The 25160-nt window shown below is 45.9% G+C and overlaps 2 protein-coding genes and 2 pseudogenes across 2 annotated transcripts; all 4 read right to left on the reverse strand.

The window, feature by feature from the left end:
- Positions 1 to 11987: 11987 nt before the first annotated feature.
- Positions 11988 to 16049, reverse strand: LOC134479131 (ornithine decarboxylase-like; annotated as a pseudogene).
- LOC134479437 (M-phase phosphoprotein 6-like) lies at positions 15506 to 17084 on the reverse strand. The gene has a single exon (XM_063262789.1). It carries the CDS (start codon positions 16531 to 16533, stop codon positions 16126 to 16128), a length of 408 nt encoding a protein of 135 aa, XP_063118859.1. The 5' UTR covers positions 16534 to 17084; the 3' UTR covers positions 15506 to 16125.
- On the reverse strand, positions 16980 to 17890 carry Dnajc17-ps1 (DnaJ heat shock protein family (Hsp40) member C17, pseudogene 1; annotated as a pseudogene).
- A 3444-nt stretch (positions 17891 to 21334) lies between these two features.
- On the reverse strand, positions 21335 to 23717 carry LOC134479419 (pre-mRNA-splicing factor CWC22 homolog). The gene has a single exon (XM_063262779.1). It carries the CDS (start codon positions 23582 to 23584, stop codon positions 21500 to 21502), a length of 2085 nt encoding a protein of 694 aa, XP_063118849.1. The 5' UTR covers positions 23585 to 23717; the 3' UTR covers positions 21335 to 21499.
- Positions 23718 to 25160: the final 1443 nt, after the last annotated feature.

The raw sequence follows: 25160 nt of genomic DNA on the forward strand, positions 1-25160 counted from the left end.
CCCAAAAGCCCCTTTTCATTCCACAGGAGCACCCTTGCTCCTGATGTAGGGAAATAACTCAGCCATTCGATCTCCTTTCTCACCTTTAGCAGGTTTTATTTATTTCTTGCCATCCCCATCTACTAAACCGGGATAGACCATAAGTCATTGAGGAGTGAATCCACTTCTTCCCAAGATTATTCCCACTGTCCCTGAAGGTAAGGGACCATACATACCAGTGGTTAACTTACAATCTTCCTCTTTGGGGATAATGAAAGAGGGATCTGTGCCCAGATCCAAAGCTAACCTTTCTTCTGCAGCCATGTATAAGATCAGAAACACCTTATGCTTCATACGTACAGACTGAGCACAAGGAAAACTTCAACTGTTTGTTCTGGGACTCAGGCTGACAGGCCCTCAGCATTCCCTATAGTTTTAAAATCACTACCACCTTAGCAGCCCAGGCCTAAGGCCAATGCTACCAGCCCCTCCTGCCTTTCCTTCTCTTCCATGATGCTTAGTTATGGGATTGTCCTCTGACAACCCTAACCTGGCCTCTTTCTCTACACATCACTGCTCTGGGGGTTCCTGCCACCAGCTTGCCTCTGAGCCCTTTGAATCTGGGGACAAAAAACACAGGGCTGGAGGTATTGCACAGAGGTTAAGAGCACTGACTGCTCTTCCAGAGTTTGACTTTAAATCCCAGAAAACACATGGTGGCTCACAACCAGTTGTAATGGGATCTGAGGCCCTCTTCTGGTGTTGTCTGAAGACAGGGACAGTATACTCACATGAAAAAAATCTCAAAAAAAAAAAAAGACCTCATAATTTGCCTACTAAGCACAGTTGCTATGCAAAGATAAGGCAGGCCTTCCCGGTGGGAGTTACCAGTTCATTAACATTGGTGCTGTTCACTCGGATGTCCTGCGTGAGGATTTTGATTTTCCCCTTGCTCAGATATCCTGATGCTCCCACCACCCTGCCACCAACTCAGGGGTAGAGGACAGGCCTTTCCCACTCCATGCCTCTGCTCCCCAAGGCAGTCCACAGCCTGCCCTGGGATGCCTAAGGCCAGGAACTCGGAGCATTAGTCGAGATGGATGGAACCATGCACTCCTGCCACATCGCCCCACTGCCCGCAGTCTCCTCTGGGCCCAGGGCCCAGTCACACTTGCTTGCCATGGACTACTCACTCACACTGGCTGTGGCAGGAAAAATGGAGGTGTATGCTATTTCTGTGCACATAACCGGAGATTTCGAACGAGCATCCTGCGGATGGACTCTGTCATTAAAACTTCTGTGGCTTCTGCAAGTATCAGAGGGATTCGATAAGAGCTGCTGCCACACCATCTATGCCAGCGGACCACCACCAGCACCTGCTGGCTGCTGTGGGCCTTCAGGATTTACACCACTCCTCAGGCTTCCCCATCGCCATGATGCCCTGTTCTTAGCAGTCCACACACGAGCGCGCCCTCTTCAAGCATGTGCTGGTGAGCAATCCTTACTCAACCTCTGTGCACTTTCTTTACCTCAGGGCTTGACTTTCCGTGATGAACACATGGTTTCAAGAGAGAGTGCTTGAGCTTGGAGAGGTACCTGTGCTGCTTCTGGGGATAGATCCTTTCATGGAGCCTCCACTTCTAGGACCTTTTCCCTTGGGTGAGAACTTCTTTCTCCTTTTGAGACAGTTTAATGCCAGGCCGGGCTTGGATAGACTGCTCTCTGGCTCAGGAGCACTGGCTCTAAATTTAGACCCAGCACAAGTCAGGGCAATTAATCCCTATTCTCACCCATGGGTCTCTAGTTCTTCACTGCCTGTCCCCATGTCCTGGGAAGTAATTTACACTAAACAGAAAACAGTATCTCTGTCAGGCCCATACCCAGGCCTCCCTCTTCTCCCTTCTTTGTTGCTGTAGATCCTGGTTTGTGCCTGTGAAAATCCGGTCTGACCCCTTTCTGCAGGAACCCTGTGTGAGGCCTGTGTTCCCACAGGTGTCTGACCACTAAGACCCTTGTACAAGTAAGGTCTCTCTTGTTTCTGGGACTTTGCTACTTCGTGCTCACTCTGCCACCCAAGCACAGTGCCTCATCTGAGCACATCAGTGTCCTAGCTATGTGTGCTTGCACACTCTTGCTTCTCCTTTGCTCTGCAGATCTCAAAGAAGGTAAACATAATCTACAGGAAACACTCAGACCTACCTCTTATGGACCAAATAGACTGCACTCGGATAAGTACGTCTCCCTGAAGATCCCACTTACTGCCTATTCCAAAGGGTGGGAGTCCTCTGGGTTTCAAATGTACATTTAAGAAAAAGTTTTCTCCCAAATGCGCTTAATCTTATTCTCTGCCTATAATAAATGTGTGTTTCAGCATCTTGCCAAGTCCAGGCAATTACTACACCCAGGACAGCTCCATAGAAAACACCTCCAGTTTTTCCTATGTCCTCTCACAGACACAGATGCCCCTATTGGACCTGTTCCTTCTGACCTATACTTGGATGGTTCCACAGACTATGGACAACATGGAGACAGAAAACTAGATTGAACAAATAAACCTAAAAAGATGGGGATGGGGTTAAGAGACACATCAGTGCAAAGCAAGCAGGAAGTAAGTCAGAGATCACAACCCAATTCCTGCTACACCATCGAGTCTACTCTTTTTTAATTAGAGCAAAATGGGAGAATGTTGGTGTTCTGTCTAAGCTCAAAGAGCACAGCTGCATGGGAACAGCCAGGTATGCACTACCCACAGTTGCCTGGCAATAGCCAGCTATGCCTGACACTAGAAAAGGGGCTGCTTGCCCTGTCTTACCCTCTCTTACTTCTCTTGTTCTTTGTTCTTTGCTGCTCTTGCCCCCTTCCCCATCCCTCCCCCCATATGCCCATGGCCAGTCGCCTTTCTGATCTTGTACTCTTCTCTCATTTAACCTCTTCACCTGGAACCATAGTGGCTTGGGGTGTTCTGTTAGGGCACAGGCCAAAATTCGAAAACCTAACAATTATTTCCTCCTTTGTCCGAAGAGACAGACAGGAAGAAGACACAGAGAAGATGAAGATGACTCAGATCCATGTGCATCCGGTTCCTTCCTCCATCTCCTATCTCTTCCTGGTCATCTATCTGTCCCCTCTCTCTGAAACTTTCAGCCCTGCCTTCTTTTCCCACTGCCCAATCACAGGCTCATGTAAGTAATTAAGATTTGGCCTTGCCTGCATACAGACAGCAATCCACAGGTCAGTTTGGTTCCCAATAGCAAGAGGTTTCCTTGTTATATAGACTCAGACTGGCAAATCCTTTGACCAATGTCAAAGGCTGCAGTAGCCTAGAAGCCTCTGTAGCTCACAATAACCAGAACCCGCTTGGTCTTAGCTACGATTACCGTATTCTCTAGAATCAATGCACCTGTCATTTGGAACTCTGGACCCTTTGGCCTTACAATTTCTTGGGAAGTGACCAAGTTGTGTACAGTTAAAACATCAAGCATTTTGATTGCTGATATCTCTAGCCACCATTTGCCCTATGATATTTCCATTATACTCCTGAGAAACTATACTAGTGGTCTCCCTTATGCATTCATCTACAGGGCTCTACATGCTTTCAATGGTCTAACTGCTCTCTTACATTCTGTGTTTGCATCCCCAAAAGACAATATTTCTATCAGTGACTGTCTACTTTCTGAGTCTGATAGGGTTCTATAAACACCTGAACTTAACCTCTGTTAAGAATTCTCTAAAGGAATTCTCCAGAATCCTATTTTAGTAAAGAGGTAGATTTTTTCCCTCAGGTTCTGCAACCAGACCCCAAGCTCTTAAAGTTGCAACTCACCATTGTTCATTTACACCTTCAGATCTGCTTTGCTCCTGTTGTCAGCATAATGCCCATCACCAAGCAGCTGCTCTTTAGTAACAGTTATTCCACTTGTTAAAAACAAGGGCTGGTACTGTAGTTTCATGCCTCCACCTGAACAACCACAGTAATTGTTGACCACCTGACACCAACCCCTTCCCATCTTGTGGGATCAACTCATGCTGTGGCCTAGTTCTTTAGCCTTTCATTAACATAGGAAGAGTATAAATGATACAAAAAAACAGACTGTTCAAAATGCTTTAAATCTAGCATTTCTATCAGTCACCAGGTCAACTCAGTGGCAGCAATAGCATCAGTACCAGGCACATGCTGCAGAGACACTGGGAAGGATGCAGGTGCCTCAAGAGGCCCAAGCAAAACCTGTGGTAATGCACTCACACACTAACCCTTTGTACCTGTGCTACCTCCTGCTCTTCCCAGCCCCTTGTCTCCCTGAAGCATTTGTGTACCTGGTAGTGAAAGCTGGGGAGCAGGGCACGGCTGCACTTTCCCTTCCACTCTATTTCTTTCCCCTGTTCATCATGGGGTGCATTACCAGTCTCTTTCACCAAGCCTGAACCTTGTTCTCCCCTTGGCCTGTTTTTCTTTCCAATCATTTCAACTTCTAGTTCCAAACTCTCAGTGTATAGCCAAGACTGTAATCTTTTTTAGCAAAAGAGTATTGAGAGAACCTTTTTGGCCTTCCCTCCAAACTTTCAGTTGGTATGTGAACACTACAGAGCAAAACCACACACCCTCTCCAGGAACACTGTAGCAGACCACTCAGCCAATGTAGCTGCCATTTTACCTACTTCCTTCAGGAACATTGCTCACCCCTCAGAATCTAGTTTCCTCTACCACATTAGGAGCAGAGTTACCCATTATGCCTAAGGCACTTTGGGTGCCACCTGTAGGCATAAATGTTTAGAAACCTCCTCTTAATCTCTCCTCTAGCCCACCACAGAGTAGATGCAGTGGCAGCAAAAGTTATTAGGATGTGGGGAAGTGGACCTGCTCAGCAGTAGTTCTCTGAATTAAGCTCCCTCTCCTTGGACAGTTGTTCAGTCCCAGAGCAAACACCAAACACGACTCAGCAGCTGCAGACCAGTCCTCTAGGCAGGCAGAAAAGAGGCAGAAGCCAGCAGCCACAGTCCAGTCCTGTCAGCAAGCAGACACCAGGCAGCTGTAGTTCAATCCTAAAACATCACGAGGCTGGCCACCCACCTAAGGTCAGGCCACAGAGGTGACAAGCTGCTGCAGGACCCTCACGAGCAGTTCTTGGGCGAGCTTCTCTTCATGGCAGCTTTATCACAGGTTGAGCTCAACCACACTATGTAAGGGGAACCAATACATGCAGTGTCCTTACTGAAGAATGGCCAGGTGGAGCAAACCAAAGCTCAGTGCTCATCTCCCACTGTCTGTAAGGTCAGATTTATACTCCTTCATCAGGAGCCTTTTCATGTGTCTGCTATATCCAAACATTCTTTCACCTGTGTCTGTTTCAGGAGAAGTCTATGACGTGTTTGCTTTACTAAGACATCCTTTCACCTCTGTGCCTGAGCAAATCATTTGGCAAAATTAACTTTTTAAAGACCTAGAAGTTTCCTCTTCATATACCCGTTTTTCTTTAAGAATTGTCCTTTTCCCTATCATGAGCAATCTACACACAATGGGAAATATTGTAAAAACCATCACATTTTCAATAAATGCCACATGCATAGTATACTCAAGTACTTAACAAAACCTTACCTTTCTATCAATATACAATACTTAAAAAAAAACACCTCAGGTTTCTACAATATACAATACTTCAGAACAATTTAGATTTCCATCAAAATACAATGCAAACAAAAACTTCAATTGCTTTCCAAACGTAATGGTAAAACAAAAATTTGAAAATTCTAAAATCGTAATGAAAAAAACCTTCAAATTCTAATGTAACAAAATTCCAACAAAATGACTTTAAATGTCTATCAATCTCTGATCATAACTCATAATAACCTTCCATCCTAGATAACAATTGTATCACATCAAATGACCAAACCTATCCACCCCACCTTAAGGGACTAGGCGATGATCTTCAGAAAACTGCTTCCTGCTGAATTGGGGTGAAGAATTCCTATATGGGCCCCAAAGAGAAAAAGATGGTTAGTTTGAGAAAAGGCAGCTGAAGCATTTGTTGGCCAATCTGTCTTTCTAGTTTCTGTGCTAGCCCTTTTGAAGTTGATTTGCATGCACAGTTAGGAGAAACCAGTAACTGAGGCAGTCTGTGAATCACCTGGGATGTTTGCTGGGTGAAGACACTGTCTGAGCTCACAAGAGGATATGCCTAGTCAGATATAAAATTTATAAGGTTCTATTGGTAGCCATATTTTTCAATCCCTGTAGAAACTTAAGCATAACCACATCCCCTTAATACTATTACCAAGTTCACTTCTCCTGTCAACACACCCTTACATTGGTTGGTCTAGTTCCTCAGTTTCTCTTTTTTGACCTTGTACTCTGTCACCTGTATCAATATCTTCCCAAGGAGCAACTACCATATCATTTTCTCATTTGTTGTCCTGGAATTGCGGAAATATGAATTTGAGTACCCCATTTTTGTAAAAGATGCCTTCCCCATAAATTTATGGGTATGTCAGCCACATAATTTCTCAATTTCTCTGTTTTCCCTTCTGGGTCCACATAGGCACCATCTTATTCATGGTAATTAAGCAATTTCTATAAATTGTATCTAAAGTGGCCAATCTGGATCCCAAGACTTTTGGGAAAGTAAACTAACATCAGCTCCTGTATCTTCCACTCCTCCTATGTTGACACCTGCATTTGGACAATCTGGGTCTCTGATCATAGACCTGTATGCCAGAGCACATGTTTCCCAGTGCTTCCAAAGGCCCCAGTTCATGCCACAGGAGCAGCCTTGCTCCGGATGTAGGGAAATAACTCATCAATTCTATGCCCTTCCTCCCCTTTAGCAGGTTTTATTTCTTCCTTGGGATCCCCATCTACTACACCTGGATAGACCATGAGTCCTTGAACAGTGAATCCACTTCTTCCCAAGATTACTCCCACTGTCCCTGAGGGGAAGGAACCACACCCACCAGTCCTTAACTTAACAACATTCCTCTTTTGGGATAAAGAAAGAGGGATCTGTGGCCAGATCCTAAGCTACACTTTCTTCTGCAGACACGTCTAAGATCAGAAACACATAATGCTTCATATGTCCAGACCGACGAAAAGGAAAACGTTAATTGTTTGCTCTGGGGACTCAGCCTGACAGGCCCCTTGATGTTGCCTGTAGTTTTACAATCATTACCTCCTAAGCCCAGGCCTAAGGCCAATGCTACCAGCCCCTCCTGCCTTTCCTCTTCTTCCACCATTCTTAGTTATGGGATTGTCCTCTGCCAATCCCATAACCTGGCCTCTTTCTCTACACATCACTGCTCTGGGGGTTCTTGCCACCAGCTTGCCTCTGAGCCCTTTGACTCTGGGGACAAAAGACACCTTGCTGGAGGTATTGCACAGAGGTTAAGAGCACTGACTGCTCTTCCAGAGTTCCTGACTTTTAATTTCCAGCAACCACATGGCTGCTCACAACCAGCTGTAATGGGATATGAGGCCCCCTCTTCTGGTATGTCTGGTGACAGGGACAGTGCATGCACGTGAAACAAATCTTAAAAAAAAATCTTCATAATTTGCCTACTAGGCACAATTGCTATGCAAAGATAAGTCAGGCTTTCCAGGTGGGATTGACCAGTTCATTACCTCTGTGTCTCCTCCTGCTCTAAACTTGAGGCTTGTTCCACCATTTCCTGCCAAATATCTTTGACGACCCGCCCAAGGCTGCAGACCTTAGCTTTCCCAGAGCCCTTCCATGATTATTGCTATTCGGTCTAAGCTCTACCCCCACAGCTACCTGGTAAAACCAGGTATGCTGTGTACCACAGTTGCCTGGCGATCGCCAGTTGTGCCCCACAGCAAAAATGTGGGCCGCTTGCCCTGTCTTACCCTCTCTTACTTCTCTTACTCTTTATTCTTCACTGCTCTTGCCCCCTTCCCCAGGAAACCATGCGAATGCCCGTGGCTGGCCGCCGTTCTGCTCTTCTACTCTTCTCTCATTAACATTCTGCACATGGAATCATGGTGGGTGGGTGTGTTCTGTCCAGGAACAGGCCAAGATTCAAAATGCTAACATTAAACCGAATCATGGGAAAAGTTGGCTAGAATATCAGGAATCAAAATGCTTGATATTTTAATTGTGGTCCATTTGGTCATAACTGGAGAAAGTGTAAGGCTAAAGGGTGCAGTTTAAAAAGACTGCTGCATTGATTCTAGAGAATACGGTAATTGTAGCTAGGAAGGGGCAGGTTCTGGTACTGTGAGCTACAGAGGCTTTCAGGCTACTGCAGCCTCTGTGCAAAGGGTAGACATCAGTCACAGGATTGGCAGTCTAAGAGCCACGTGGATCTGCTTCATCTTCATCTTCTCTGAGTTTCTGTCTGTCTGTCTCTTTGGACAAAGGAGGACATAATAATTGTTATGGTTTCAAATCATGGCCTGCGCCCTGTCAGAACACTCCAAGCCACCATGGTTCCACCTGAAGTGGTTAAATGAGAGAAGAAGAGCAGAAAGGCAGTCAGCCATGGACACATGGAGGGGGAGTGATTTGTAAGGGGGGAAGAGCAGTGAAGAACAGAGTAAGATAAGTAAGAGAGGTTAAGACAGTGCAAGCAGCCCTTTTAGAGTGTCAGGCTGTTGCCAGGCATTTGAGGGGTAGAGCATACCTGGCTGTTCCCTTGTAGCTATGCTCTTTGAGCTTAGTGAGAATACAAACATTCCCCAGTTTGGTTTAATTAAAAAAAAAATTCGTGGTGATGGTGAAGCAGGAATTGTGCTGTCGTAAACTCTTACTACTTCCTGCTTGCTCTGTGGTGACATGTCTCTAGGGAACCTAGAAAAATGGTATGCTGAAGATTGTACAGTCCTAGAGTTGGCTGTCTCCCTGTTGTCCATGGTCTGTGGAACCGTCTGAGGATAGGTCAGAAAGAACAGGTCAATATGAGTGTCTGTGTCTGTAAGAGGAGATTGTAACATCTAGAGGTCCCCTCTCTGGAGCTGTCCTGGGTGTAGTAAGTATCTGGACTGAAAAGATGTTATAGCACACATATATGTTTATTACAGGCAGAGAATAAGATTAAGTGCGTTTGGGAGATAAGAAAACTTTTTCTTAGATGTACACTTGAAACCCAGAGGACTCCCACCCTTTGGAATAGGTAGTAAGTGGGATCTTTAGGCAGATGAATTTCTCTGAGTGGAGTCTTTGGTTCATAAGAGGTAGGTCTGAGTATTTCCTGTAGCTTATAAAAGTTTACATTCTTTAAGATCTGCAGAGCAAGGGAGAAGCAAGTGTGTGCATTCACAGGGAGCTGGGAAACTGGTGTGCACAGCTGAGGCACTGTGCTTGGCTGGCAGTGTGAGCATGCTGGATCAAAGTCCTGGACAGAGAGAGGGAGAGCTTGCTTGTACAAGGTTGTTCGGGGCCACACATGCGTGGGAAAGCATTCTTCGCAGACAAGGTTCCTGAAGAATTGGGTTGGACCTGCTTTTCACAAACCAGGAACTACAGCAATAAAGAAGGGAGAAGAGGGAGGCCTGGGAATGGGGCAGAAAGAGATACTGTTTTCTGGTTAGTGTAAATTAGTCCAAAACATCCCAGGAAGTGGGGACAGGCAGCGAAGACCTAGAAACCCATGTGTGAGAATAGGGATTAATTGCCCCGACCAGTGCAGTGCTGGGGGTAGACTTAGAGCCAGTGCTCCTGGGCCAGTGAGCATTCTATAGAGGCCTGGCCTGGCATTAATCCGTCTCAAAAAGAGAAAGTCTCACCCAAGGGAAAATGTCCAGAAAGAGGCTCAGTGAAAGGCTCTATCCCCAGAGGCAGCATGGGTAGCTCCAAGCTCACGAACGCTCCCCTGAAACCCTGTGTACCCCATGGAAAGTCAAGCTCTGAGGTAAAGCTTACAGAGGTGGAGTAGGTACCTCTCACCAGCATGTGCTTGAAGAGGGCGCTCTGCTTGGTGGGCAGCTATACGCAGAGCATCATGGCGATGCGGAGGCCTGCTGGAGATGTGTAAGTCCTGAGTCCCCCCGCAGTCAGCAGGTGTTAGTGGTCTGATGGCTAACATGGTGTGACAGCTGGTTTGATTTAATCCATGTGATGCCCACAGAAGAGGCAGCAGAAGTAAAGGTAGGACTCAACATTCGGACGCTCAGCAGCAGTCTTGGGGCATGCGGGCCGAAGAGGCTTGCACTGCAATTCTTTGGCAACGGGGCATTGTCTCAGGAGTCCATGGTTTCATCCATCTTCACCAAGGCTCCGTGCCCCGGGCCAGAGGTGGCCCAGGGTGGAATGGGGGCCCCTGCAGAAGCAGAGGCATGGGGTGAGGAAGAACTATACTCTGACTCATGGAAGGCAGCAGTGTGGCGGGGTGCCAGACCATATGGGCTCAGGGAGATGAAAATCCTCACGTGGTGCATCCGAGGCATGGCACCAATGTGAGGGTTCCTGATTCAATCCCGTGATTCGGTTTAATGTTAGCATTTTGAATCTTGGCCCGTTCCTGGACAGAACACACCCACCCACCATGATTCCACGTGCAGAATGTTAATGAGAGAAGAGTAGAAGAGCAGAACAGAGGCCAGCCACGGGCATTCGCATGGTGTCCTGAGGAAGGGGGCAAGAGCAGTGAAGAATAAAGGGTAAGAGAAGTAAGAGAGGGTAAGACAGGGCAAGCGTCCCACATTTTTACTGTCGGGCACAACTGGCTATCGCCAGGCAACTGTGGGACACAGCATACCTGGTTTTACCAGGTAGCTGTGGGGGTAGAGCTTAGACCGAATAGCAATAATCATGGAAGGGCTCTGGGAAAGCTAAGGTCTGCAGCCTTGGGCGGGTCGTCAAAGATATTTGGCAGGAAATGGTGGAACAAGCCTCAAGTTTAGAGCAGGAGGAGACACAGAGGTAATGAACTGGTCAATCCCACCTGGAAAGCCTGACTTATCTTTGCATAGCAATTGTGCCTAGTAGGCAAATTATTTAGTTTTGTTTTTTTCAGATTAGTTTCACGTGCATGCACTGTCCCTGTCACCAGACACACCAGAAATGGGCCTCACATCCCATTACAGCTGGTTGTGAGCAGCCATGTGGTTGCTGGAAATTAAAAGTCAGGAACTCTGGAAGAGCAGTCAGTGCTCTTAACCTCTGTGCAATACCTCCAGCAAGGTGTCTTTTGTCCCCAGAGTCAAAGGGCTCAGAGGCAAGCTGGTGGCAAGATCCCCCAGAGCAGTGATGTGTAGAGAAAGAGGCCAGGTTAGGGTTGGCAGAGGACAATCCCATAACTAAGAATGGTGGGAGAAGAGGAAAGGCAGGAGGGGCTGGTAGCATTGGCCTTAGGCCTGGGCTTAGGAGGTAATGATTGTTAAACTACAGGCAACATCAAGGGGCCTGTCAGCCCGAGTCCCCAGAGGAAACAATTAACGTTTTCTTTTTGGTCAGTCTGGATGAATGAAGCATTATGTGTTTCTGATCTTAGATGTGGCTGCAGAAGGAAGTGTAGCTTAGGATCTGGCCACAGATCCCTCTTTCATTATCCCCAAAGAGGAATGTTGTTAAGGACTGGTGGGTGCGGTCATAGCTTATGGTAACAATTGGCTTGAAAGGTTGTTCTTCAAAATACCCTTGCATGAGAAAGACAGGGGAAGGTTTGCATTCTCCCTACCTAGTTCGAATAATAGTCATCCCCTAAAGAGAAAATTGCAAAGTTTGTCTAAAGGGAATGTTAAATAGTCCAACTTTGTCATATTTTTGTGTAACAACCATTCACAATTATTTGTAAGCAATTCCCTCCATCTCTCATTTACCATTTTACGGAAGACATTCTGTTGACTGATTCAGATAAAGATGGGTTAGGGAACATGGTAAAACAAAAGATTCTACTATACTTGGGATTACAGATTGCTCCAGAAAAAATAAAGGGGAGACCCACTAGTTATCTGGGTTATAAAGTCCAACAAACAATTCAACCACCAAAGATACAGATCTGTAGGGACCAGGTGGGTACCCTTCATGATTTTCCCCAGATGCTGGATGAGTAAATCTTCTGCCCTAGGCCTTCCTATGTGCATGATCATAAGGAATGCAGGTAAACGACCCATACACTCTCCACCATTCACAGAATACATGAAGGCTTGGTCATTGACTCCTCTTCATCATCAGAACAGGCTGCTCCTTCCACACTTTCACTGGGCAATGATGTCGACTGCAACTGTGAAAGCAGAGGAGACACAGTATCTGCCCGGCTCAGCTATGGTTCTCACTCCAGAGTCTGATGGCAAGTGCTCGTCCACAGCTGGGTGGATTACACTGTGTTCCCTTCAAATTTAAGCTTTGTATCTTCAGATCCAGGAGAGCCACCACCAATTTCAAGCAGATCCATGCTGAAACCAACTTCTCATTCCATGTCAAAGACACAGCGGGTGTCTGATGCTACCTGCATGAAAGTCTCAGGATCAGTACATCTACTGCCCTCATGGAAGCTGATGGTCTTTTGCCTGTTCCATGAGAAGCCTGTTTGTTTTAAGTGTGGCACCAAACTTGACATTGAGGTGACAAAAGGCTCTGGAAGTGTCAACGTCCATATGTAAAACCAACTTTGCCTTTGGATGTGCTCTGGTGACTTTGATTAATTCAATTTCACTGACAAGGTCCTAATGTGGACTCCATTAGTGGAGGCATACTTGACTTGAGACACTTGGTTACAAGGATTTGCATAGGTAATGCTCTCTGGAGGCACCCAAGCCTCTACACCAACTGAATGCCACTCTTGCTTGCACAGTCAAATCCTCTCCCACTTGCAGCTAGAGCTCTGCTGTCGTTCCACTTGTCTGTGGAAGGGAGTCACAAGGCAAGAGCTTTTAGCCACCTCAGATGCTGCTTCAGAATCTCTTCGAGGTCTGATATATAGAAACCTTCCTTATTGTCAGGGAAGAGTTCTTTTTTTTTTTTTTTTTCTTTTTTTTCTTTTTTTCTTTTGCTGTAGAATGTCCTTGGCAGTAAAGCCTTCCTCAATAATATGGCAACCAAAGTTTTCCTTCGTAAAGCTGCTCATGGTTCTTGATATGCCTGCGGAAAACAGCACTGGGTCACTGTTGGACAGACCCAAGGTGAGGACTGCACCAGACCCTGAGGATCATGCAGCCATTTGCTGATGCTGATCCGAGGTGGCGCCGAGCTTCTGGCTAGGGTGGCTGTTGGTGATGTCTGCAGGGTCTGACCCTCAATATTCTTAATGTTGGTGAAAATGGAATAACACCTCGAAGAGGTTATTGAGAAACGTGAATAACTAGGCCAAGCAATGCAAGGATGTGTTGACATGGGAAGGGAACCCAGTAATAGTATCCAGGGGATGTGTTTATGCTTCTGTATATACAGAATTGAAAACTATGGGTACGAACAGAACCTTTTACAGTTTAGATCTGAGTAATAGAAACCTCTTGTGAGCTGAGACAGTGTCTTCACCAAGCCCAGGTGATTCCCAGACTGTGTCAGTTAATGATTCTTCTACCTGTGCATGCAAATCAACTTCAAAAGGGCTAGCACAGAAACTAGAAAGACAGATTGGGCAACCAATGCTACAGCTACCTTTTCTCAAACTAACCATTTTTTTCTCCCTTGGGGCCCATACAGGAATTCCTCACCCCAATTTAGCAGGAAGCAGTTTTATGAAGATCGTCGCTCTAGTCACTTAATGTGGGGTGTATAGGTTTGGTCATTTAATGTGATATAATTGTTATCTAGGATGAAAGGTTATTATTGGTTATGACCAGGGATTGATAAACATTTAAAAATCATTTTATTTGAATTATTATATATTAGAAATTTAATGTATTTTTTAATTATGTTCTTAGAAATTTCAGATATTTGTCTTACCATTACATATGCAAAGCTATTTAAGTTTTTGTTTGCATTATATTTTGATGGAAATTTTAAATTGTTCTGAAGTACCGTATATTGATAGGAACCTAAGGTGGTTCTTTAAATACTGTATATTGATACAACCATGAGGTTTTGTTAAGTATTTGTCTATTCTATACATGTGGCTTTTACTGAAAATATGATGGTTTTTACATTAATTCCCATTGCGTGTAGATCACTAATGATAGGAAAAAAGGGACAATTCTTAAAGAAACAGGGAGATATGAAGAGGAAACTTCTAGGTCATTTTGCCAAATGATTTGCTCAGGCACACAGGTAAAAGGATATCTTGCTAAGGAAACACGTCATAGACGTCTCCTTAAGCAGACACAGGTGAAAGGATGTTTGGATATAGCAGACAGGTAAAAGGGCTCCTGATGAAGGAGTATAAATCTGACCCCACAGACTGTGGGAGATGAGCACTGAGCTTTGGTTTGCTCCACCTGGCCATTCTTCAGTAAGGACACTTCATGCATTGGTTCCCCTTACATAGCGTGGTTGAGCTCAACCTGTGATAAAGCTGCCATGGAGAGAAGCTCGCCCAAGAACTGCTCCTGAGGGTCCTGCAGCAGCTTGTCACCTCTGTGGCCTGACCTCAGGTTGGTGGCCAGCCTGGTGGTTTCTTCAGGATTTAGGTACAGCTGCCTGGTGTCTGCTTGCTGGCAGGACTGGACTGTGGCTGCTGGTTCGATCCTGTTTTCTGCCTGCCTAGAGGACTGGACTGTGGCTGCTGAGTTGTATTTGGTGTTTGCTCTGGGATTGAACAGCTGCCCAAGGAGATGGAGCTCAATCCAGAGAAAGACTGCTGAGCAGGTCCACTTCCCCACATCCTAATAACTTTTCTCTGCCACTGCATCTGCTCTGTGGTGGGCTAGAGGAGAGCTTAAGAGGAGGTTTCTAAACATTTATGCCTACAGGTGGCACCCAAAGTGCCTTAGTCATAATGGGTAACTCTGCTCCTAATGTGGTAGAGGGAACTGTAGATTCTCAGGGGTGAGCAATGTTACTGAAGGAAGTGGATAAAATGGCAGTTAGTGTTGCTGGGTGCTATCCTACTGTGTAACTGGAGGAGATTTTTGATTTTGCTTTGTATGTTCATAAACTATTCTGGAAGTTTGGAGTGAAAGCTGAAAACTCAAAGTTCACTCAATTCTCTTCTGCTAGCAAAGATGACAGACTTGACTATGCACGTAGAGTTTGTGACTAGAATTTGAAATGCTTGGAAAGAAGAGCCAAGCAGAGAACAATGTTCAGGCTCGGTGAATGAGACTGGGAATGTACCCATGATGAAAAGGGGGAAAGAAATAGACTGGAAGGGAAAGTGCTGCCCTGCCCTGCTCCCCGTGCTTTCACTACCAGGTGCCCAAATGCCTCAGGGAGACAAGGGGCTGGGAAGAGCAGGAGGCAGCACAGGCACAAAAGGATGATGTGTGAGTGAGTGCACTCCCACAAGATTTTCTCAGGCCTGCAGAAACGCAAGCATCCTTCCCAGTGTCTCTGCAGCATGTGCCTGCTACTGATGCTATTCCTGATAGTGAGCTGACCTGGTGACTGGTGGAAATGCCAGATTTTGAAGCATTTTAAAAATCAACTATTTTCCATCATTACCATAATTGTTAGGAAGTAGTAACAACTCCAGAGGTATCGACTTTTTTATATGAGACACATTTATTATGGAACATTAAAAAATGATCCAGATGACTGTTTAAAATACATAAACCCCACAATTCTATACATAAAGACCTAAGAGCATGCAGATACTCTGGGCTGGAGAGCCATGTCTGTTCCTGGTCAATCACTTCTCAAAAGTTCTCAAATACTGAAATCCAAAGCAAATGAATTGGCTTGACATGATTCAAAAAGTAAAATATAAACGTAAGGGCATTAAAACCAAGGCAAGAATTAGTCTCCAATCCTCATTCCTGGAGAGTAACTGAGAGCAGGTGTAGGTGTGTGCCCTGTCTGTGTGTATACTCACACAGAATCAGGCCAAAAGTCAAGGGAGCGGCGTGTACCCACATATGTGAAGCCCCGAATGCCGTCAAAAGGATGTAGAACGTCTATCCTCCTTCTGTCTCAAGAACAGCACATTTCCAACCCTAGGCATCCCTTAGAAGGGACCAGTACCGAGGACAGGAGGGTGAGTTCAGACCATGCTGTTCTCACAGCATCCACTGCATCAGAGGCGTCCATATTAGTCTTCGGGCTTTAAGAACATCTAAATTTTCATGGCTTCTATATTTCCATTTTCATCTTCTTCATCATTGGCTCAGTCCCTATTCTTGGCAAACATTTTCCCAATTGTTCCCTCCAAAGTCTCATATCTTCTTGCCATTTCTTCCTCCGACACGTCAGCCTCTACAGTCTCCTCCTCTTCTGCCGCCGCCACTCTGTTCCTGGAATTCATCTGAAGCATGAACTTCTCAACTTCAGGATTAAAGCCTCTGAAAGGCATCCTTCCATAGAGAAGGTCTTCACACAGGGAGAAGCTCTGCTCTTCTATGATGAAGCTCTCCTTCTCCTTCAACTCCGGCAAATCCAGGTACCAGGTCTCATCCCTGATCGTCTTCCGTTCCTCCTCTTCTAGCTGTTTCTGGTTTTCCGAGTCCAGGCCCCTCTGCATGAACTTCATGCGCAGCAGGTTTGTGGATAACTTCGTCTTCTGCTCCGACGCCATGTTGGATACATTTTCAGAGGCTTCCCGCTGTACTGCGCTTGCGCAGGGTCAAGAGGAGAGCAAGATGTTGTGTTCTGTGCTAACTTTTTATTCTGATGTAAACAAGATGGGTATGGCAGGATGTAAGTCAGATAAAATAAGCATGGTGGTCAAAAGTCCACATCAATTCAGAAGTCAGAATTGCATGCTATCCTTATGGTATTGGAATATCCTGAACCTCTTAACGTAATTACTGATTCGTTGAATGCAGGGTTATTTTGCCTATAGGGACTGTTGAATTTGTCCCTGATAACAACGAATTAACTTTATTCAAATGCAACAGGCCATCAGATTTAGAAATTATCCATTACATATTATACATATTTGGTTTTCTTTTTGTTTGTTTTTTAAAAAGTTTATTGGTGATGACTCAGAAAACGGTGTGGGGTAGGAAGGCTGAAGTCGGGCTACGTGGGCCGCACCTCATCTTCCTGCTGCATCTGCGCCATCAGCTGCCGTCACTCAGTGGCCTGACGCATGCCCATCATGACCAGACTCTTATATTCCCTTTCTGACAACACTGAGCCCTTCGACAGTCCTGGGGGACTGGGGTCCACCGTGCCCTGGGGCTGTCCCTCCAACCAGGAAACCTTGAGAGGGTTGTCAGCCAGGCCCACTTCATTTCTGACGGCCAACTCCGCAGCTCTGACAGTTGCAATCTCCACTATGACATTGCCTGGCTTCCTTCCGGAAACGACCAAGTTGAGAACCTCCCCATACTTATATAAAAGCCTCAGGAGGAGGTCTCTGGAGTAGCCCCCTTGGGACTCATCCTCCTTCTTGCACGTCCACTTAAGCTTTAGTTTGGGGTTTCTTTTGCCTTCTCTATTTTCTGTTCTTCCTCTCAGCCTCTGTTCTCGGTCCTGGCGGATCTGCTCCTGGATCAGCCATTGCTGCTCTTCCAACTGACGGGAACCCTCTTCTCGTAATCGAGCCATCTCCTGCTCTAGTGTGGTGGTGTTCCTGCTCTCCTCCTCTTCCTCAGTACCCTGGGCCTGGGTCTCCCACTCCCTGGCCTCCAGGTCGAGCTTCAGTTTCTTCCTGTTCTCGTCAAGTCTCTGGGTCCTCTCTGCAGCCTGCTTCCTGGCTTTCCTCTCCTTGTCATAGGCAGCCCTGGCTGCAGCATCAGTCAGTACCTCCAAGGCCTGGGACAGCTGGTGGAAGAGTTCAGCTGCTCTGGGGTTATCTAGATTTTTATCTGGGTGGCAGGAGAGTGCATTTGTCTGTAGGCCTTCTTCACCTCTTTGTCTGTCGCCTTCTCTTCGACGCCCTGCAGCACATAGAGATCCATTTGTACTAGCTCTTTGATCACTGCCATGATTCTGAAAGAATAAAGATTTTAAACTATCCCCCACTGACCCTGCTGTGAGGAGAAGTGCACCTCACACTGAAGCACCTCACATAACATGTTTTGGGGATGTAGCCTGTCTATAGCCATCCCAAATCATCTGGCTTCGATAAGGCCTGACTCAACAGTCCTAAGAAAAAAGAGAATTAGGGTCAACTTGCCCCAGAAGCAGGGTGGCCTAGAGTTGAACTCAGCCCAAGTTACAAACCAATGAAATTGCTTTCTGTGACTGTTGCCAACTACCTATGTAATTTTCCCTATAAATACCTTCCCCTAATAGGGCTTAGGGTTGACTCCTCTGTCTCCTGTGTAAGATATGTGTTGTTCCCAGAGCTCTAGTTCCTCAAATATACCTCTTGTTTATTACATCAAGACTCGTTTCTCATGAGTTCTTGGGGGGTTGCGTCGTCTCGAGATTTGAGTGGGGGTCTTCCCCACCCCATGGTCTTTCATTTAGGGGCTCGTCCGGGATCTCACAACCACCCACAACTTCAAAGACCTTCTTGGAGGTAAGGGGGTCCCCAATTGTGTCTGAGTGTGCGGCCGCTGTCTGTGTCTCTGTTCTGGTTCTGGTTAGTATCTGAAAAGTGCTTTGGTTTCGCAGTCGCTTTCTGGAGCTGTAAAGCTCAGAAGCTGTGGTCAACAGACGTGTCGGGAGGACCACAAGCTGCACCCTGAGGGATGCTTCAGGGCAACAGGAGAGCCAGGGACGCCTGGTGGTCTCCTATTGGGTAGAAGAGGTTCTGTGTTCCTCTTGGAAGAGAAACTTCAAAGACCACTTCATCTGAAACTGCTTTTGGCTGGTGCCTGTGGACTAGGCACAGCAGTTGTTGTCTGGATATTGTGGTTTCTTTGTGTTGTCTGTTGTTTGTTTGTTTAGTGTTTTTTTGTGATGATAGGACAGACAGTAATGACTCCCGTAAGCCTGATGTTAGATTATTGGACAAGTTAGGGACAGAGCACATAATATGTCAGTTGAAGTTAAGAAGGGAAAGTGGCAGACTTTGTGCACCTCTGAGTGGCCAACTTTCAGTGTGGGCTGGCCCCCTGAGGGCTCTTTTGACCTGACTATGATTCTTTGTTAAAGCTATTGTTTTTCAGGAAAAACTGGGAGCACACCTAGACCAGAAACCTTACATCTAGGTCTGGCAAAACCCGGTTCAAAATCCTCAGTACCCTCTGCTCCTCCTAAGATCTATCCTGAGGTGGGGGAGCCTCCTGAATGGCCAGCTCCTCCCCCGTATTTATGCCCCATTTCCTCCCCAGCAGCCTTATGACCTCTGCTCCACAGGAAGAAGAAGCGGGGAGTGGGTTTTCGGCTACAGGTACCCGAAGCTGCAGGGCTAATAGCCCCACAGAGCCTGACTCAACAGTAGCCTCGCCTTTGTGCACTTATGCTGTCCAACCTCCTGAATCCTCTGCCCCTCTGGAGGTCCGGCCCAGGGGATGCAAAGTTGGCTAGCACTCACCCCTGACTCCTCTACTGGCCAGATTCTTGTTTTTCCCTTGCGGGCTTATAGACCTCCCCCTGGTCCAGGCAATGGGATGCAGCCCCTTCAGTATTGGCCTTTCTCCTCCTCTGATCTTTATAACTGGAAACTTAATCACGGAACTATTTACTTTATTCGTCAAAGAGTTTTACTTGGTCCTCTTGGTGCTTAACTTAGAAGTTAAAAATAATTTGCTTGAGAAAAATGGTTTTCTGCCAGGGAGTTTTATCTTTCTCTCTTGAGCCTCCTTCCCAAGGAGAGATTCTCCTCCCTTTGCTCGACTTGTCCAGTCTAGCTGCTGTTAACAGTTGTGTATGAAGGACTCCAGGTTAGCGAGTGACCCTGTCTGAAGCAGGCATTATCAGAACCTAAAAGCTTTATCTTAGATCCTGAAGAAAAATTCTCCTGTTGCTTAAACATTCACAGCTTCTAAGGAAGGGACAGCTCAGAGTAGGGAAGTGTGGGGCTGAGGGTGGCAGGTTCATGGGCAAGCAAGCTGCAGGCTGTGCATGGGCAGGGGCCTGAGCCAGCTGGAAAAGAGTTTCAAGGTAAAGGGTCGGTTGGCCAGTGCTGATGCTTTGACAACAAAAAGAGTGCATTAAGAGAACTTTGAGAGAGCCTGCCTCCCTCCCCTTACCACTGGCCCTATTCTAAGAGAAGAGTCTGTCTACATGGACAGTGTCTTTGATCCTATCCCTTCAGCAGCCAGTTCCTTCCCCTGTGATCCAAATTCCCCAGGTTGGGGTGCAGGGAAGCCCCTAAAATGGTTTCAAAAAGAATCTACAACAAACTGTGAAGAAGTTTGTTTTGCCCATCAAAATTTAGAATTCAGGCTTTGGCTGTGGCCAAGGTCAGGATTAATCTTTTCTTTTCCATGGGCCTTTAACCCAGTGTGACAGTTTGGTAAAGGGTCCTGAGGTCCTGAAAGTCCTAGGTGAAGCGGTTACAATTCTTATGTCAGCCACTTGGCATCTAACACCCAGGTCCTAACCATCTCTCCATCCTTTTGTTATTAGTTCTTACTAGAGAAGAAGGGGAGACTGAGAGAGGTGAGAAGCCATGGCAGGTGATGTTAAGATTCTGCTCTGTGTATTTATAGGTTGTTGTTAATGTTCTCAAGGGATGGATGGTACCGGGCTTTGCATGTTTGAGTGGGCAATTATATCTTACCAATTGGATCTAAGATTATTGTGTTGTGTGTTCTTTTTTTTTTTTAATGATTCAATGAACATTTGTTCCTTTTATTCACAAAACATAAGATTTACCCCTTTGTTGAGTCCCTTTTCTTTATGATTTTACACAAAGAACCTTGAGATATATCAAGTATAAAACATGTCAAAAAAATCTTTACAATTTACAAACAGGTACTTTATACAGAGTTCTCTATAAAATCCATCAATGTAAAAAGGACATTGGACTGAATGTAAGGCGAGTCCAGTTGTCATTAGAGTTATTTGTGTTTTGTTGGAGACTTTTCTCTCCTCCGGTCCTGACTTCTCTTTGATTCTCTAGAATTTTCAGCATATCTGCTAGGTTTTTCCCAGCGTCTCTCAGCACCGTTCTGATACCTGTCGTCATCATCTCCTTTATGACCAGCATGCTTCCTACTCCTCTCTCTTGACTTGGAGCGATCTTTTCTTCTAACATTATCACTGTCCTGATTTCGGGTTCTTTGCTTCTCATTTTCAGAAAAAGAATCTCTTCTCTCTCGCTGCTTCTTCTTTGGCTCGCCATGCCTGTCTCCTGGCTCTCTGTGCGAGCCTTGTTCTCGGCCATTGCCAACTCTGCTGTAACTATTCTCATGACTTCTGTCCTCCATGTGCTTTGCTGGGGGATCTCGCCAGTCTGCATCTCGTGAGTTCTGAGCTCTGTATCTTTCAGACCTTGCTCTCTCAGTCCTCCCTTCCTGATTCCTTTGGTCCTCTCTGCCTCCTTCTCGCTGCCTGTCACGTGCCTGGTGGCTCCTGGCTAACTTATCTACTTCTTCACCTCTGGCCTTTCCTTGTCTTTTCTTTCTTGTACCTTTAGCTGAGGCAGAGCTCTGACTGCTGGAGTAGGAGGAGGAGTTGCTCGCTTCACTGGAGGACTCTTAGCTGCTCTCGCTGCTGTCAGAATCTGAGTCAGAGGAATCAGACCCCGAGGAAGACTCTGAAGATGAAGATGTCAGGACCGGTTTCTTCTGCTCAGCGTCTGGTTTCTGGGCTACAATGACCTTGGGCGTATTTTTCAGATGTTCTCGAAGTTCATCCGTCAATCCTCCGAGACCTATGGAAGTGAAGAAGTTGATGGCAAACCGGGTGTTGCGTGGGTTGTCTCGGGGTAACAGTCCTTCAAAGAACGGTTGAAGAGTTTCATCCTTTAACCTCGCATTCAGTTTAGGAAGACCCATGTATTCACACAGCTCCTGGAAGAAGATCTTGACAAAAATCCTACTGGATGATGTCGTCGTCTCTTCACTCAGCTTTATACACTCGAGAACACTCCACGGAAGTGAGTCTGTGTATAAAAGGTGAGCGAACATCTTAGCAACATTTCTCAATTTGTTTGTCTCTAGGCGGTGGATGGTATCGTACTGTTCCTTGAATATACTTTCAAATGATTCCATGTACTCTTTTTTCAGCATACAAAACCGCCCAGCTAACAGGCCAAAAAATTTTTCATAGGTTCTTTGTTGGGCACAGCAATCAAGTATCATGTTGCAGAGTTCTTTTGTTTGGCTCTCAGCAAACTCCATTTTCAGCAACTTGTGTGCACATTCTTCAAAATCTAAACTTGACTGAATAGCAAGATATATTGTACGGCGAAACGAGACTAGGTTGATTTCTGTTTTATCATGAATAGTTACTTTTTGTCCTCCTTCCTCCTCTTCTCCTTCCTCCTCGTCTTCCTCCTCCTCCTCATCTTCACTACTTCCTGCTTCCTGGTCTGTGTTTGAGTCACTGTCTCCTTCATCAAGGATTTCTTTTTTAATAACCTTGTACTTCTCTTCATTCTCCATAAAATTAGGATCCATCTTAAAAACATTAAGAACATCTTCTGGATTGTAGTCTTCCTCCAAGGGGAGCATGTGTGTAAACAGATCATCCTCTTCCACTAAGTCAAGTCCTTCCAGAATAACAGGGTGGTCCTTGAATCCATCCTTCCGTACAGCAAACATCACTTCAATCATGTACTGGACTCTTTTGTCAATCTTGGACTCATGCAGAATGTTTCGCAGGCGTTCAAAGATTGCATTGATTCCCCTTGGTGACACCTGGGTTAATTTGAGACCACACTCCTTGAGGAAGCCGATAGCTACTTCAACACTGTCATCTGTTGGTCTCTCTAGCAGCAAAGTGAGCATCTCCAGGCACAGAACCTCATGTGCCACATTTTGGTTAATTAGATGTGCCACAAATTTTGAAGCAGTCAGGCAAAGTTGCTTATCGTTCCTTCGGTATCCTTTCCGAAAATTAATAATTAGTCTCTTGAGGATCAGTTCTCCAATCTGTGGGAACTTTGAGTTGATTATCGCCACCAAAGCTGCATAAAGGTGAGTGAAGATGGGAGAAGCGCTCTGTGCTTGCAGAACAGATCTGGACAGCAGTCCTCTCCCTCTGACGATGTTCTCTTGAAGGAGCTCTTGGATAATGATGCTTATATTCGAGATGTTGACCTTGTTGATGAGACCATTGATGGATTTCTTCAGAGCCTCCCAGCTCATCCTCTGGTATGCTAAGCTGTTTTTATCCGTAATCTGCTCCTGCATCATCCTGAGCTTTGCAGGAGGAATATACGCTCCCCCGGTGCGGGTGAGCAGCGGGTCCTGCTCATCCTTCTTCTTCTTCTTCGATGTCGGTTCTTCCTGAGTAGAACTCTGGCTCACTCCTCGGTCTGGGCTCCTCCTTTCTGGAGACGGGGATTTCCGGGACCGTTTGCGATGGTCTGCGTCTCTTTCTCTCTCTCTGCGTTTCTCTCGGTCCCTGCTTCGTAATTCCATGCTGTCATCGTAAGAGTATCCTCTTCTGCATCGCTCATAGTCTGACCGGCTGTAATCAGAATAGTCTCTATCCCGGGGGGACCGGTCTTGTTCTGTATATCTGTCTTCTCGGGAGGAGCTCCTCCTGTGGTATGAATTGTGGCTCTCCCTTCTGTCGTGACCAGAGGATTTCATGTGTGCCACACTACTTTTCATTTTCTGCTGTCGGCTGACCCGATAAACCAGATTCTTCAGGTTTTTTCAAGTGACACGTACTCAATGGTCTGAGTTCCTTGTCAGTTTTCTGTCTCCACACGTCACCGAAAGCTCCACCGCGCCGCCATCACACCGGAAGTGATGTTGTGTGTTCTTTCATGTGAGGGTTTGAGTGTAGGAAAGTGTGTGGCTGGGCCGTATTTCCGCCGAGATATCTAGCAGATATCTTGGGGCACCACAGTGAGGACCTAGCGGGGTAAAAACAAATACTCTTTTCTATTTTATATATTTTTACAGCAACAGACTCTAGCTCTAAATTTCTTAATTTTGGATGCACATGGCCGCTCTGCTGCGGATCGCCATGCTGCTACTACACCTATGACTAATACAGAAGTAAAGTGAAAAGATGTCTTAACTGGTGAATTGTGTGGCCCAGATCCCATGCTTTCGAGATCTAGGGGAGCTGTTGTGTTTTTCCACAGAATCAAGACAATCCAATCTGGGTACCTGAGCGTTTGACTCGCAAACTGCCTCCTGCTCCTCCTGACGATAGAACTATGCACTCTATTATTGCTGGGAATGGTAATCCAGGTTGATTCACTCACGCTGTGGGCTATTGCCAGATCCTGGCCAGTACCTATGCCAGTTCATAGCAATTCTACTGTTTTGCCAACTTTTTTCTCCACCTCCTGTTTGCGTGATGTTCCCTGTATAGTGCAAAATGGAGAATTGCCCCAACGGTATACTGCCACTAATCTTTCCTTGTTGCGTACATTATGTTTTACTCTTAAAAATTCCTCCCAGCCTTCTATATGGCTGCGAAGGACCACATTGGCTAATTGGTTAGATCCTATGAGCAGTAGTGCTATGGGCACTGGGGCCATCCTGGCTGCTTTGAGACAAGTTACCCAAGGAGACTCTTCAGGCAGCAGAGACACATCAGTCGATAATTCCGCTGATCTGAACATCACAACTTTAATTATGATGCATAATTGTAGTTTTCCATCACGGCCGGGGCAAGGCATTCACACACTAGATAACTCTACCTATCGTAGAGTCTTACCCACTTGGCCTCTGGCTTTCTATAAGCTAATCAATGGATAGATTTAATCCAAGAATAAATTGAAGCATTATATCATATGACACAGCTGTCCTGTGTTTCCTCCCTTAGAGGTTTATGCATTACTCCTTTGCAAGCTAATTTTTCTCAGTATTCTCAACAGGGCAAAGAAATCTCGAATTACCTGAAAGGAAACTGGTCCATGAAAGCAGAGCAACTATCGAGACAAATGCTGATGCAAATTGCTGTCCTTAACAACACTAGATTGGAACCCATCACGTTTGGAGATTTCACCTCATGGATTACTAATGCTTTTTCCTTTTTTAAGGAATGGGCTGGCATGTTTGCCTGGGGGGCCATTGTCCTCTTGGGATGTGGAGTATGTCTATGGCTCTTCTGCCGTTTACAACGAGAACATGCCAGACAAAAAGCGATTGTTTACCAGGCTATGGTCGCCATTGAAAATGGTGCGTCTCCCAACATATGGCTGCCCTCTTTAAAAAATGAAGAGTTCGC

The sequence above is a fragment of the Rattus norvegicus genome, chromosome 6 (genome assembly GCF_036323735.1).
Source record: "Rattus norvegicus strain BN/NHsdMcwi chromosome 6, GRCr8, whole genome shotgun sequence".
In the NCBI taxonomy this organism is placed as follows: domain Eukaryota; kingdom Metazoa; phylum Chordata; class Mammalia; order Rodentia; family Muridae; genus Rattus; species Rattus norvegicus.

Bases quoted from the DNA above. Each gene is read 5' to 3' on its own strand.
- LOC134479419 (XM_063262779.1), bottom strand. From the start codon at position 23,584: ATGAAAAGTAGTGTGGCACACATGAAATCCTCTGGTCACGACAGAAGG.
- LOC134479437 (XM_063262789.1), bottom strand. From the start codon at position 16,533: ATGGCGTCGGAGCAGAAGACGAAGTTATCCACAAACCTGCTGCGCATG.